Below are 16,491 nucleotides of genomic sequence, written 5' to 3' on the forward strand. Positions count from 1 at the left end.
CGATTTCGCGTCAGCCGTTCCCGACGCTTTTCCCAAAAGTCTTCTCTCCGTTCCGACGCGTCGGACGATTTATAGCTGGGCGAAAATTACCAGCCAACCCCTCGGGCAGGGTTCGACGGAATCGCGCGGATACGAGCTGATCGAACAACCTACTCGCCCTCGAATCGCTGCCGCGTAAGCCGACCGGGCGATTAGCAGGGGCGAGCACGCGATTTTCCGGACGCGGAAATTAAAACGACGCGTAAACCACGGAAAGAAAAGAAATCGCGTGTCGTCTAACGGGCTCGATCGTTTTACCCGGGTACCGGGGTTCGAACGTAAAAATTGCTTCTCTTCGGTGTTTGAACCAGCGTCGTAACGGAACGAGCCGCAAACGCGCGAATCGCGTGTCTCCCATCCGAACCAAACTCTTTTCCCTCGCGACGTTTCAATTACCGCGCTTTCTTCGCGTTTCTCCGGTCTCGCGTAACTGCAAGGGATTAATTAAGGCCGATTTAGCAGCCCCGTCTTCCGTACGCTTCCGATGGCTTCGTTAGCGCACGCCGTCGCGATTATCCAGAGTCACGAGACACCGGTGGTAACGCGGGAAAAATGCGCGCGGAATCGGTTCCATTAGCGCGGGAAAATGGCGCGTAACGAAGCGACCGGATCGCGGACAACTTTGCTAATTAATTTCTCGCGGTTCCCGAGATTAAGCTCTGACGAAAATTTACCGCGGTCGTCCTAGTCCCCGTATCCTTTCGATTAATCTCGAACCATCGCCCCGAGTTATCCCTGATGGCCCCTTTTTCTCGCCGCGAGCTCTACGACGCGGTTGGGGCCGAGAGATGGCGCGACGAGCGAATCGATTTATCGAGACGAAATTGCACGGGAACTTTGGACATTTCCGATCGAATACAACGTTGTCCGGTAGGTGACCACCACCGGTGCGGACTTGGAGACGAAAGACCTAGGCCGAAAAGTTCGCGTATATGGGACAACTGACGAAACACGAGCGCTGAAGAGAGAACGGAGGACCGCCATTTTGGCGTGGCAATCGAATAAATCTTTTCTTCGCTGACCTCGGTCCCGGACTACTTATCGTTGCGAGCGAGCGATCGGAAATCTTCGTGTTTCACGGAAACGTGGGAATAACGGGGGGGCTCGAGCGAGAGAGAGAGAGAGAGAGGGAGAGGGAGAGAGAGATGGACGAAAACTAGAGCAAGCGGAGACGGAGAAGAGACTATTTCGTGAAAATAGAAAATCGCCCTCCCGCTCCTCGACCCTCTTCAACGGGCTCTTTTGTGCCCTTTACTCCCGATGATGACATTACGTTAAGCGATGGAGGAAGAAGATTGCGGTGGTAACGGAAAATCGCGATTGTTACGGCGCACTCGCGAGCGAAAGAGAAGCGAAACGAGCAGCGCTGCAACTACGCGATCGCGTAAATCTAACGATAAGCGATTCCTTATTCGCGCTTAGGCAACCGCCTAAAGTACAGGGAACTTTAATCCGACAATTTTGCACGGAAACTCGACCAAACTCATTATCGGGATTAACATTTCCCGTGATCACGATTTATCTTATCTCGTTCCTTCTGCGAGCGAGTGCGCCGGAGTGGAACCCTAAAGCCAGCCCGGGACGAATATCGATTTTCGATTTCGAATCCGGCGTTAGTATCGCGAGTGGTGCAAGTTAGTTAACGACGACGAATCGCTCGGAATTCGTTTATTTAGCCCGGCGCAGCGTCGCGACGACGGGGCTGTAATCGTGACCGACGTCGTTTGCCCGACGACGTGAAAAGGAACGACGGCCTGTAAAGGGACTTTACGCGTGACGAGCAGAAATTATTTTTACTTCGCAAATCTTACGGAAACGTTTCCGGTGTCGCTTTCAGGCGCGCTGACATCGTTTACCGCGGGCTCCGTCGCCGCAATTCTCGCCATTCAAAGGAACACGCTCGAAAGAAGCACGCGTACAAGTAATATCACGCCAACCAAAGTAGATTATAATTTCCTGTCCGTGTGTATTAAAGTCGAGCAAGTCGGTCCCGCGATACGCCCTTTCCCCAGCAACCAATCGCATGCACGTTGCGTAATGAAAGTTGCTACCTGTGAAATTGCTTTCGCGATGAAATTCGCGGATGGGCTATCGCCTGGGCGCGTCGACCCTGCATTCGCGTGAACACGAGTACGCGGCTATCAGCGACCACGACCTCTGCGGGTCTAGACGGAAATATATATTTTTCACGCGACCTCCAATGGCTCGGGCTATGTGTCTCGCTTCCACGAGAATCGCGTGAATGCCGAATTTCACGCAGTTTCATTCACCAGTGACCAGGTGAAAACGGCATTCGTGTCTCGATGGATACGAATTTATTAGGAAATATTCAGAGGCGCTTCTTCGAGGATACAGACTCGGACCACGAGGTCGAAATGGTGCAATTGCTAACCACGGAATATGGAACCATCGTGAAAAGTTGTACGTTAACCCTTTGCGGACGAGCGTCGTATATGTGCGTTCTGCGGAAACAGCTGATAGAGCCAAGGGAATCATAAATGTGCCCCACGTAAACGCGTTGCTATGACCGAGAAACGCGTATATGCGCCCCTAGGACCGTACGTCTCAGGTTAAGTGCTTTATGTCCTTATTGCTAGCTTCGTTATAATCGAAAATCGCAGTAAGTAGAAATGAGCATTGGTAGTTTCGAATGACTATCGGTTTACTCAAGATCATTCCGTCCGCAAAGATAAATAGAAATGAGCATTGGTAGTTTCGAATGACTATCGGTTTACTCAAGATCATTCCGTCCGCAAAGGGTTATGACACGAGTGACTCGTCAAATTAGGCGCGAAATTTCGAAATCGAGCGTGCAAAAATGGATTATAGACTGGAGGCAAAGGTACATCCCGGTACCGGAGAAGAAGATGGCGAGGAACGCGGGCACGGAGTGGAAGACCGGGGTCTGCGTGGAATTGTCGAGGAACCCGGTAGTTCCGCTTTATCCAAAGGGATTTAACTTTAAGACGTCAGAAATGGAATTCCATTCGGGGAACAGCTGCGCTTGCCGCGTGTGTCGAGCAGAGGCGAATACAGGCCGCGACCCAAGACGCGGAAGAAGGTCGAGTAAGAGGGTGGAAGCTACCCCGGAGGAAATTCCTCCGCGGGAGACCTTTGGATACAGCTGTACTCCGGTTGCTCGTTAGCAAAATAGTCTGCCGCTGATCCCATCTGTTAGGAGCTCGTCTAGACGCGATTATGGCGAGCGTGGCCTAACGGCGCATGATAAAGAGGAGCAGCAGGCGGCGTCCGAAAAGTCGGCCTCGCGGAACCGGATGTCGGGGCAAGGCTACGCTCGAGAAGGCCACTCCATTACTCGCCGAGCTAATGCCAAGGTGTGACAGAGCGCGGCAAGGGGCGAAATTCAAATAAGCTTCTTACGGCGGCGCGCATGCGCGAACACGCGTAGCAACGCGGCGTCCGCGGCCCAATTTAATTAATACCGTAATTAAAAGGGAATACTAATTACGCGAATAGCGCGAAACCGGGTTAGTTACGAATTTCCAGCAGTGCGGGGGCCAGTAGGCAAAGAGAGGGTTAAAATAACGGCGTTCCAAGGGGGCAAGAAACGAGGGGACTTTGGAACAATTGCGAATATTCGACGAGAGAGAGAGAGAGAGAGAGAGAGAGGGGGAGGGTTATCGATATACAAGGTTACATCGATAAATCAGCGACGTGGTTTATGCGCCATTATCGAGTACGGAGTATTCGCTTAGGTTGGGAAATTACACGGGAAAACGGTCGCCTAATTTTATGGGTCGTTTCTCAATGTCACAGTGTCCCTCAAGGTATTCAGTTTGCTTACATCGAGACGAAAGGGGTGACTAGCCGGTTATGCCCACTGAAACGAACGCGCATGTATGCATGTATGCATAATATATATAGAGCCTGATACGTACACAGGATCTGGCAAACCGGTCTCGCCTCGATCCATCACTGTCTCGGTTAATTCGGACGGAGAGAGAGGCATTGATCGCCGTGCCATCCCTTAGTGGACTTCGAACATCCTGCTCCCTCTGCCATGACAATCCGCGTTTAACTGGAAATATCACGGCGACGTCTTGTTCATAGACGAAACCAGCCTTCGTCTTCCGAGGGCTAATTTCCATTCGGGGTACTCAGTGTTCCGGGCACGCTCTGTTTCACGCGATGCGTGCCACGCGCTCTCTCCACCCCGACCGACCAAACGGACAACGCGTTTCGGAGTACACGGAAAATCTGGAACACCCCCGGCGAAAGCAACGTTTCCGATCGCACCCCGAGGCAACCACCCTTGAGCTATCGGCCGCGATTCCTGACCACTGCGTTCCAAAAGCGGATTCCGCCCGTTGGAAATAACTCGAGCGTGTTCCACTCGCGGCGCAAAACCCGCCGCTGATACGTCGAAAAGAATGCGTGTAGCGGACGGAAAAAATCGAGATACCGCGGAATAATTGGCTCGCGTCGCGGCCAAGGTGGAAATAAAGAACTGGAAATGACGCACGAGCCACTCGCGTGGTCGAAGGCCGCAGCCGTTAACCCCCGCAGCGAGACGGGGTTCGCCGAGGTACGTCAACGTGTCGTCTAATATCATAAAACGAACCACGTCACCGATCGTGCGTGTAAACGCGCCTTTAAACTGGGACAACGCGACGCGATTGCACCCTCCACGGGGGTGAATATTTTTACAAACGTCTGACCTGAAACCGGACCGTGACTGCCGCTCGATTTTGCGCAAAGCGGCGACGACTGAGAGGAAGAGGAGAGAGAAAAACGGGGGTAAAGAGGTGGTGAAAAGGGGATGAAACAGCAGAGAAAAGAGAGAGTGGACAGGAGTTGAAGAACATCTTCGGGTACGCGCGATTTTGCGAAACGTCCGACCTAAAATTCCAGGTGAGTTGAACGTTAACGAGCCGCGGGCACTCGGCGCGGAAAAGTTTCCGCGAAACGATTCGCGCGTTTAATCGTCGCTCGATTCGCCATCGCGAGACGCGTTGAAAAGCCGAGGATGGCGTAAACGCGTCGCGTCCCAAGATGCAATTTCGCGGTTTCCCGTGCGCTTTTGCGACCTCGCCGAGACCCGACGGGGACGAGAGTTAATTAAGAATAAATTCCCGTCGCGGGTGAAATTGGCCAGGGATGGAGCACGGGCGGAGGCAGACGGCGAGAATGATCGCGTTAACGAGAAATCAAAAGTTCCGTGGCCGCAGCCGTTTACGGGATCGCGTCTAGCTTCGATTCACCGTCTGAAAGTGGTCTTTGCCGCGGGATTAAATTACCGCCGTGTCGCGATTAGCTTCTGCGGCAATCCGACGCTTTAATCCGCGGCGACGCGGAGCGAATCGCAGCCGTAAAGGTTCTTCCAGGGGGTTAACGAAGTCGCAGAAACGAGGGTGGCGCGAAAGGCGGCGCGAGTCACGCAGCGAAACGGTCACTGCTCGATGCAGGCTGGAGGAAGGAGTAGGAATAAAAGCAGGAATAAAAACCGGGGGTGAAACCATCTCGCGCTACGCGCTGATTTACGACAGCTCCACGACACCGTCACGCTTCGAGCGTCCATTTCATCCGACGTTGTTGAAAACAAAACTTCCCAGTCACCGAGCTGCTGCGAGCGGGGGTGGAACGGCGCCGAGAAATCGGAGGAAAAATTCCCACGATATCGTCGTTCGTTCGATGGCGGCCCGGTCCATCCCGAATTCGGATTCGGATTCGGATTCCGATCGGGGGTCGTAAAATATTCGGAAAATCCGCGGGAGAGCGATATAAATCCTCGCGATAGAGCGCAGAACATACGATCGGGAATCTTTGGATTCTACGGATCCCGATGGATCTTATTTCCCGGAATCGGTGACTCTCGAGAGGATGTAGGACCTCTGCGCGTGCGCGCAAGCTCGCAACAAAAGAGTCCTTCCGTTTGACCCCCAACAACCGCGAAACGACGTACGGAAAGAGTTTTTATGCGAGCTCACGTTCACCCCCATAGTCCCTTATCAGGGTAGAATGAAATATCACGGGGCGTGTTTAATCCTCGGGATCTGATACATCGGTTTAATTTACTCCAAGTAGAATATATTCTTAGCCGGTGTACACATTGCGAGCCGGGAGGATAAATACTCCCTTATTTATGGGCCCCGATATCCCTGTATTTAAAATTCAAAGCGGCGCCTGCCGGGCGCCACGCTTTCGTAATACCCTTTTAATTATTTCCAAAGTTCTATCCGATAGCGAATCGAAATGAGAAATTGCCGTTTACGCCGGTTTATTATCATTACGCGTGCGGAATCGCGCTAACGTCAGGTTTCCCTGTTAACGGCGCTAATATTTCCGACGACCGATAATTGAACGCGAGAGAGGCCGTGCAACGATTGTTTAAATCGGCGGTAATTTAAAAGGCGACGCAGCACGACCCGGGGCAATAACTTTCGTTCCGCCTGGCTTACAAGCTTGTTATCGTAAATCTCCGCAGACTCGGAGTGAAACGCGGAGAAATACGCTCGCGTTTGATATCACGCTGATAAAATAAGACTCACCGGTGTCGTTTCGTTGTTTCTCTGTTGCAGTTTTGGTCGGCTTACGTGCCCTGCTCCTCGCAGCATCACGACTCGGTCCAGCTGGCACTCGAGCAGATCGACCTGATTCGTCGGCTGGTCAACAAGCATCCTGAAAGCATGGTCCTCGTTACTACGGCGGAAGGTGAGGTATTTCGTTCGCGATTCTATGCCTTTGTGACTGCCGGCTATGGCCGCGCGTCAAAATGCAAGCTTCGCGGGGGTGTTTACACGGCGGCAGTCGTTTCAATGCGACGAAAAATAGTCGTGGCGTTTCAACGAGGCCGATGACGATCGCGCCCCGGTCAAAGGACCAGCCGCGGAACGAGGGGAATTCACGCGAGGGATAGAGTTAAACATTACGCGATCCGCGAAGATAAATTTTCAATCGCGAGTATTCGTTTGGCACCCGGCCAAACCGATTCGATTTCTCCCTCGAGCGAATCGTTATCGACTCGCGTATCTCGCTCGTCAAAGAATTTCCACCGAACGCGCGACCTATTTCTCTTTTTTTTCCACCCTCTTCGCTTATTTTTCCTCCACCCGTCTCCACCCTCCGACCACCCCTCCACTTGCCACAAAAGGAAACGAAGCACCCTCGCGACGATCACGGTGACATCGCGCGCGAGCCGCACCGACAAACGCGAGTATCGATCGCAACGACCTATCTGTTTGCTGCCTAAACAAATTTAGCGTACACGCGCGTGACCAGTCGTTACACCCTCTTCGGGCTATTAGATAACCGGCTCAAAGCTTGCGTTAAATCGTCGGTCAAAGTAAACGGAACGCCGCGAGAATCGAACAACGCGCGAAACATCCAACTACCGCTAGCTACCGAGAGTTCGCTGTATCACTCTTTAATAGAATCGCCAAACTTGCCTCGCAAGTTAAACACGGAATTATTAATTGCCAATCAGGTTTAATATAACGTAAACACGCGATGCCGCGCTCATCTTTCGACACGTCCCTCCCTACTTCCGGCGTTCTCGAGGGTACGGTTTCCGTGAACTTTGAGGGATACCCGAGGTACATACTCGTAAGTGTATGTACCTAGTCAGCCACGGAGTCAGCGTTCTCGAAAAGGCAAGGCCGGTCGTATTCGAAAGTCGTCGGTCTCGAAGATGCTAGAGCTGGAAGGAGCCATCCTTCGCGAGCTTCACACGCGAGGAATATGAAATCGAGCTTGGAGGTCGACGAACGTCGGGAATTACCATCCTCTATTTGTTCCCAGAATGGGCCGTTCGACGTTACACACCGGCAGAATTCCTGGCGCGGCGCCAATGTCAGGGGGTGGCTGGCAAACGCCCCCGAAAAGAATTCCCAGACTTCTCCCCAGGCTCCAAGAAAATCTCCGTCCCGCCGCAACCCCGCACCCTCCCCGCGCTTCCTCTCCCATTTTAATTAATTCCTCGTCGCGTCCGACGATCGAGCAACTCGCGAGACGCCGGCCGGATAATAAATGGACTCGCTTCAAAGGAGAGTTACTTCGTCCCTTCGAACGTGCCCGGAAAACAATCTATTCCTTCTCTATCTGCCCGCCCCGTTCCCGCCACGGCGAAAATTTACGCACGTACGATATGAAACGTTCGATCGAGGTCGACGAACGTCCCGAGTTGCCCGCCATGTGTTTGCTTCCGGTCGGCCATCCGACGTCGCGCGACTCCGAAATTCCCTGGACGCGCGCCAGCCGTCCGATGGAAACGCGACGGAAAAGTCGGGCCAGCACTCCCCGTTATTATCGTCACCGTGAATACACTTTCCAGGATTTAGGATGCATCTTAAGTCGCGAAAGAAGCCGCGCGTTCTCTCGAAAACCAGCCATCGTCCCTCTCCCTGTAACGACCAACTTCCCAGCTTAGAGGCTAACCTACTTCTCCGTGTGATTTGTTCCTAACGTCAGCGAAAGGAAGCTTCGCGATGGAATTCCCTTCGTCTTCCGGCCGTAGAGAAATTGTACAGGAACGAGGGTCGTCAGTGCGATCGGCGTAAATCGAGATTCAGCCGTCTCGCCTTTGATGGAAGCCTCAATTCTCGGCCCATAATCTTTCGTCTACCACGAGAGAGGGTAAGAAGCCGGTAAATCGAAGAGCGAGGAGAAAAAGGGAAGAACCGCGACTGCTGGCGACGCGATGAGCCAGCCACGTCGCCGGAGAGAGAAAAGGGGTAAATAATGGGGCGCAAAAGGGCCACCATAGCGCGTTCAACGTCTCATCGTCTAAACTCGATACCCGCGTCACGCCGGGGTGGTAGAACAAGGTCGAAGAAAGCGGTACAAAGAAGAGGGAGGAAACTCGTTAGACGACGAGTGCGGGGGATAATTTTCAAAGGGAACGAGCGAGAATTTTGATCGACTCCCTGACGGTAGAGGTGCACCGATCCGATCTCGAGCGGTTCGCGGGTTCGCGATCACGCGAGACGCGCATCGACCGCGATTTCCGCGATAATTCGCTCCTCCGCGATGCAACCCTCCGAGGGGGACGCGGCGTGGTGGTTCTGATGAGAAAATGTCGGACAGCGGGGAAGATCCAGCCAGTTGTAAATTTCAACTGAAATGGAAAAACGTCAAGCCGTTCCGACCGTTCTACCGCGTTCGATAAGCCGAACCACGGCGACTGCATGTCGGCATGCACATGCATATGTAAATAGACATGCGATACGTAGCCGTATATACTTCACCCGAACGTATAAAGGAACGATTGTTCAAAATTTGCAAGCTGCTTTTTGCCACTGCAAAAACATGTCCCGTGTTTTCCGACTGATTTATGCGACACGTAACATCGACAGAATTTCAACTGCCGCTCGATACCGATCGCGTAAAACAATAACGCGATTTTTATTCTTTCCCCCTCTCCCTTTTACATCCTATCGAATGTCGGAATAAACAAACGGTCGAATTACTTACGTCATCGCTGAATTATCGATGATTCCAGCTGCCCGAGGTATCACCGAAGCACACACGCACCACGCGAAACGACACTCGAAACGTCCTACCTCACTGACGCTCTCCGGTAGACTGCTTCGACACGTGGCCGTCCTTACTCGCGTTTCGAACCACGGTCCACGCGTGTTTTCGCTTACGGCTTATCGGCGACGTCGGAGCCATCGCAGGAGCCCGTTCCCACGCACCTTTCGAACCAAGGTCCACGCGTGTTTTCGTTTACGGCTTATCGATGACGTCGGAGCCATCGCAGGAGCCTATCCTCGCGCACGTTTCCGTCCACGCGTGTTTTCGTCCACGGCTTATCGACGACTTTGTACCATCGCAGGATTCCAAGAAACGACGTACCTCGCGAGGAACACGTGTTTACCTCGAACGGTCGTTGGCCCTGGCCCGCGAACTTACGTCGCGCAGCGTCCTATCGCAAGGTTACTTTGGAACAATAGTTGAAAACGCCTCGGGTGCCCGACACGGGAGAATTTACGACCAACGATGGAAGGATGAGCCGTCGCTTATAATTCTCGCGCGATATCATCGGATAACTTATTCAGTCGCCATTTAAAGACCGGGAACGTCTGCTAACGCGGAAAAGTTAGCATCGGACGGGTAGCGGAGTAAATCTATGGATCGATAGATCCCACCAGCCACTCAGATCACTTGGACCTCGCGATATCGGGAATACAAGGAGAATGGCAGACGATTAGAAATTTCTAGGGATCGAGAGGAAGAAAGCGAGATCCTCCTCCGAGGAGGACAACGTGGAAACGTAATCGAGGAACAAATAGGACCGTGTGGATCGAAATATAAATCAACCGCATAAATCAACGGACACGGTAAATCCAGGTTCATCGACAGCTTGCGGCTCGCTGCTGGCGTTCCTGTTTCAACTCTTCCGTCGAGAGGTTGATACAGCGCGATGGCTAGCCAACCCTGCTCCACAAGAAATTAAAGTCGCGGATAACTGGAGCTTTGTTCTCGATTTTTCTCTAGATTCCATTTCGAACGGTTCCGGGAATTAATCCTGTGGCAAACGAATTAAACGGAATTTGACTTAACTGATTCTCAAAATAAGCGGACACCTTGCCTGTCTAATTACACGGATAAAATTGTCTTTTACGTCTAGAGGAAGGAGACTGATTATAATTCTCAAATAAATTTGTTAAGGGGTTATAATGCAAAGAAATAGTAGTCTGCACAGATGATTATTAACCCTTTGCACTCGACGACTTTTGGCTAGAGAAGAGTAGAAATTCAAAGATTTTCTATTTTTTTGAGCGGTAAATAAAAAATTGTATAATAATAGAAATATAGAATTAGTTGATTTCGATACCTTGCACACTGTTATACTGCATTAAATTTGTTATATTAATTAATATCGATCTTCCAAATTTTATGAAATGGTGACTGAAACTCACCTCTCGAGTGCAAAGGGTTAACCCTTTGACTGCCACGCCTATTTCCACGGGACTGCACCTCTAAATACAAGATTTGTTTTAATAAGTTTTTGATATTCTAATAAAAATTTTTAATCGTTCAATGGGGCACTTTTTATTTCAATGTATCTTCTAATTAGCGATTATTGCAAAGTGCACTAACTGTCAATTTTCATTCAATTCGTTCAATTTTCACTCAATATAGTTCAAGTGCCCCGGTCAACAATGACCACCGTGATGTCACAGGAGAAACCGTGACCGGTCATATATGACCAACCTGGCAGTCAAAGTGTTAAACGTGCAAACGGTTAGAACTGGTCTATTTTGGACCACGCACAGGTCACAAAACGTCTCCAGAAAACGGAAGACAAAAGGCAAAACGCAAGAAAAGGAATCGCCCCGCATCGCTAGGATGTAGCTTTTATTTTAGTATTCATTTTTACTACAACAAAATTAAACGCGAATTGTAATGCACACGCGAGAAGCTCGTCGAATCTAAGTACGAGAAGAAATAATAATTTAAACTCGTTTAATAACGAAGAATAATTAACATCCTTGAAACACGAACATAATACACGTAAAAGTATTATAATTCGATATGTAACTTATAAAACCAGAAAAAGTACAAAATTCAAGGAACTCGAAGCAGATTGCGTCATTCGCATCATTAGAAGAATAATTAATGTTTCTTCCCTCTGTTCCTTCCATTTCCTACAATTTTCAGCGTTTTCTCGAATAAACGAAGCTAGACGTATTACCCAACCACCTCGCAAGATCGCTTCGACTTGCAAGCTATATATAACGAGAAAATTATGTCTGCCAAAACGTAGGAATCGCGAGTAACGCTCCTTACTATCTGAAAAGTCGCAGCATCCGATACGGGATTTCTCAACAGGGGTGTTATAACTCCCCAAGGACCCCGACCCCGAAGTTTTAGACTCGCCGAAGTAGAAGTAGAAGACGCGTACACTTCGCTAAAGATAATAACAGGAGATCCTACGACACATCACGCTTCCAAGACACCACCTCAGATGCGAAAAGCTCGAAGGAAACGAGGATCAGCCAACAAAGCATTAATTACGAGGAAGTTGCGATAAACGAAGAGATTACGCGAGGCAGACAGGGTTAGTCGATTCGGCTGATGGAGATTATGGGTGAATTCGTCCAGCCGCAGGATCGCGCTTCCATTAACGCGGACGGACTACATCGCGTGCGGTGGAAAGCGGAAAAGTTCGAATTCCGCGCGATGAATGGCGCTCGGGGGATGAACATGGCGGGGGTCAGCGGCAGCGCCGCGCAGCGACACACGGTGCACGCGTGTTCCGTGCGTTATACGCGTACCTATATCGGTATCCCGGTACCGGCGACCTAACGCAATTTGTACGCGGTGTTTTAATCGAATCCGAACGACACCGAGCCCGCGAATCCGATTTCGCGGAGCCCGGTGGCCCCACCTTTACACGGCCGGACTCGATTAAAACGACTAAACCGACGGCAATCGAATTCGCGGCACGCTCACTAAACGCTGACAAAATGCCGCGAGAAGAATTCCTCCTTCGAAAGACGTCCCATTATTCCTTCATCGGGATTCATCGAGCCCCCTTTACGCGTCGTAATTAACTGCCGCGCGCATTTTACGTGGTTTGCCCATGGTGCCAACATGAATATTTTATTATGCGATGCATATTACGTTGAAATATTATTTACAGCAGATAAGGTGAGTTGTATAATCGGGTTTAATGCATTTTTCGCGGTGGGGGTCACCTGTGACCCGCGCGGCGCTGTAGACCATTTTTGCCATTATCAATTGTTTAAAAAGCACCTCGAAAAAATATTTCAATTCCCGATTTTAGGATGAAGTTAGCCATGTATTTAGTGAAATATTCTGATCACGAAGATTGCATTTCATCGAGCAATTACGTACAGGAAAAACGTCGTCACGAATTTAAAAAGAAACCTGTAAGTGTGCGAAATGTAAGGCGATTTTGCAAAGTGTGCTATGAAAATAATTCAAATCAGCTAGGAAGAATGAGAGCAAAGAATTGCACTAAAAAAGTGGAGATATATTGTGCCGACTGTTTTGGTTCACCTTTTCTTTGTATAAATAAAATTATTTTTGCATGTTCTGTGTGGCATTAATTTCTTCGAACCATTACAGTAACAATGGTACTATTTAAAAATTTATCAGTATGGATATTTACTCTAATTATGTATTTTTAGTAATGGTCGCGTCGCCGGTCACTGGTGGCCCCCGTGACGCCACCGCCAAGTTGAGTGCCGGTCACCGGTGACCCCCATGGCAGTCAACGTGTTAACCACTTGCGTTACGATTTAACTTTCGGTTGCAGTGCCACACTCTACAATATAACATGCGCACCGCGTCTGCGAGCTAACTGTTAGTCGACGTGACGGACACGTCGTTTTCGTTTCCGCGATAAATGCCTATCGACGTGGTATACACGTCGCTGGCGGCTTTGGAACAAAAGCATCTCGACGTGCGTGGCACGTCTTTATAGCGCAAGTGGTTAATGATCCGACTGATAACGCTGTCCACCGACGATGGCCAATTTAAACGATTCGATTAAATCGACGATCGAAAGTGACAGCCGACGCTAATTAATCGCCATAGCTTAGAATTCGTACGATGCAGCTCGTCCAGGGTTCTAAACCGAAGGAGTCGGTAATGATTAGCCGAATGGACGGTGCTCGAGAAGATCCGCGATAAAGGTGGAAGTTGGAACACATGGTATCTACGGGGGGCGGCGGGGGGGGGGATAATTAGAGCAATGATAATAACGGCAATCGAGAGTATTCTAGAGAGATTTAACGTGTGCTTTCAGGTATAGAGCGGGCGCACAAGGAGGGTAGATTAGCGAGCCTGATAGGGGTCGAAGGAGGCCACGCGGTTGGCACGAGCCTGGCAGTTCTAAGGATGCTGTACGAGCTGGGTGCAAGATATCTCACTCTCACGCACACGTGTAACACGCCTTGGTGAGTTTGCCAATCGAGACAATGCCCGATAACGCTACCGGTCGGGTTGCCCGCGCGAAAATCCCTGAAAATCGGGTAATCGCTCACGATCGCGCCGACCGATTTTCACGATTGTCGCGCGCCCATGCGTAGTCGCGTATAAAGACCTCTGTCCGGGGTAATTTATCATAATGCGTTATCGCGCGCGCATCGATCATCGCGTTTCTTCGCAGCGATTTATGGATAGAAATACCGCGTTCGAACCGGGGATGAAGATAGCTTTGATGGGTAGCGTGATCGCGTCGCGAATGGAGATGCGATTGTATCTACCCGATTATATCTACCAAATAGAAATATTCCACGGACCAATTCCGATTCGTACCGAAATTCTGGAATTTCGAGTAAATACGTGGAGGAATAGTAGGTTTGAAGGTAAATGCAGAGGAACCCTTGGACCTATCTAATTGGTGACGGGCAATAAACAGCAACCTAGGGTTCAGGTCGAAGGTCCAGTGACTGCGTGCAAGGATCGGATAGAAGGGGTATTTATGACTGTATAGAATGTAAATGAAGAGCGAAAGGTAACTGAATATTTAGGGCAGGTGACCCACCTCGAGAGCGAGGCTATGAGAAATGCGTGATTGAGAAAGAAGACAGAGTGCAAGGTTTAACCCTTTTTCGGCTAAGGAATTTTTTGCTATAAGGCTGATGATATTTTCTGAGCAGCAAATAAGAAATCGTATAATAATTAACACGTAGAATGTTATATTATTTTAAATTTGATATATTAATTAATATCTAGCTTCGAAATTTTATCAAATGGCGACTGAAGTGTGCCTCTCGAGTGCGAAGGGTTAAATGAGGGTGCAAGGGCTGTCCTAGGTCAGTCCTGTGGGTGAGAGTCCTATACGAGGTTTGAATGATACGAACACATACACCTGTTTTAAGAATAAAATTGGTATCAACTCGTATTAACAAAGAACTGTAATCGATATATTCACTCGTATTCATCGTACCGCTGAAATTACTATAATCTGTGCACGTTATAGTTTGGTACCCCTTAAAGATCGGTAGTTCTAGTGTTAAATAACATCTTTATTCCTCGTATTTCGCCTAGCAAAGTATGTCCCTACATACGTAGAATTTCAATGATGGACTGACGATTGTGGTTACGGATCTTCGAGATCTCGACCGAGTCGGGAGCTGAATTCGAGACATGTCCGAGATATGGTACCTACTCGATTCGAACACGTATGAAAATTCGCCGCGATGGCGGTGTCTCTGCAACGCGGCCCAGGCAACTGTTTCAGTTTCAAGTTCGCGATGCGGCGAAGAGATTCGGAATTACGTAAGGGTTGAAAACGGCGCGACCCAGCTGCCGGCAACGGACGTGTACAGAAATATTATTCTAGAACAAACAATGGACGAATTCCCTTTTTCCAGACGACACCGACTGCACCGACTATACATAGGAGGCCGAGAAAAACGAACGACAATGCGGGAAACCGGGCGGGGAGCAATAAAAAGTCTCGACCGAACCGACAGCTTTTGCGAGAGACACGTCTCTCGAGTCTACCCCGGAATAAAGCTCGAATTTATTTTAAACCCGCACACGCCACGTGTAAAATTAAAATCGCTGTTCGCTGTAAGAGTTGCTACTCGAGGTGCATCGCGAAGCAGCGTGGATCATTGACGTAAGACAGAAATTCGAGAATTATGCAGCTGCCCCTCGAAGTTTCCATACATGTTAATTACACGTTGTACGTATATTAGTTTGATGGAAAATTACATAAAATTGGCGATAACATACTAGTAGTATTTTTTAAAGTAAGACAAATTTTATCGGAATTTGATTTATAAGAGAAATTCAGAAATGATACAGCTGTCCCTCAAAGTTTCGATAGATATTAATTACATGTTGTACACATGTTAGATTGGTCGAAAATGACATAAAATTGGCGACAAAATACTAGTAGTATTTTTTAAAATAAAACAAATTTTATCGGAATTTGATTTATAAGAGAAATTCGAAAATAATACAGTTGTCCCTCGAAGGTTCGATACATGTTAATTAAATGTTATACACGTATTAGATTGGTCGAAAAATATATAAAAGTTGCGATAAAATACTAGTAGTATTTTTTAAAATAAAACAAATTTTATTGGAATTTGATTAATAAACAAAATTCGAAAATGATACAGTTGTCCGTCGAAGGTTTGATATATGTTACTTACATGTATACACATATGAGATTGATCGAAAATGACATAAAATTGGCGATAAAATACTAGTAGTATTTTTTAAAATAAAACAAATTTTATCAAAATTTGATCTATAAGAAAAATTCGAAAATAATGCAGCTGTCCCTAGAAGTTTTAATACGTGTTAATTGCATGTTATACACGTATTAGATTAGTGGAAAAATACATAAAAGTTGCGATAAAATAGTAATAATATTTTTTAAAGTAAAACAAATTTTACCGGAATTTGATCTATAAATTTCACCACTTTGAGGGTGGTTAAATCTGATTAAGGGTTAATTAACATCGCTGTACTTGATACGTTAAGTTGCCTTTGACTTCA

The 16,491-nt window shown here is 48.6% G+C and overlaps 1 protein-coding gene across 1 annotated transcript in view; it reads left to right on the forward strand.

The window, feature by feature from the left end:
* Positions 1 to 16,491, forward strand: part of LOC108555306 (dipeptidase 1) — a 68,873-nt gene that overhangs the window by 14,186 nt on the left and 38,196 nt on the right. Inside the window, exons 3-4 of the mRNA XM_017910884.1 lie at positions 6,579 to 6,711; positions 13,778 to 13,928. Coding sequence (XP_017766373.1) covers positions 6,579 to 6,711; positions 13,778 to 13,928 — 284 coding nt within the window. The remainder of the gene's footprint in view (positions 1 to 6,578; positions 6,712 to 13,777; positions 13,929 to 16,491) is intronic.

The sequence above is a fragment of the Eufriesea mexicana genome, unplaced genomic scaffold, assembly GCF_001483705.2.
Source record: "Eufriesea mexicana isolate 0111107269 unplaced genomic scaffold, ASM148370v2 scaffold107, whole genome shotgun sequence".
NCBI lineage: Eukaryota > Metazoa > Arthropoda > Insecta > Hymenoptera > Apidae > Eufriesea > Eufriesea mexicana.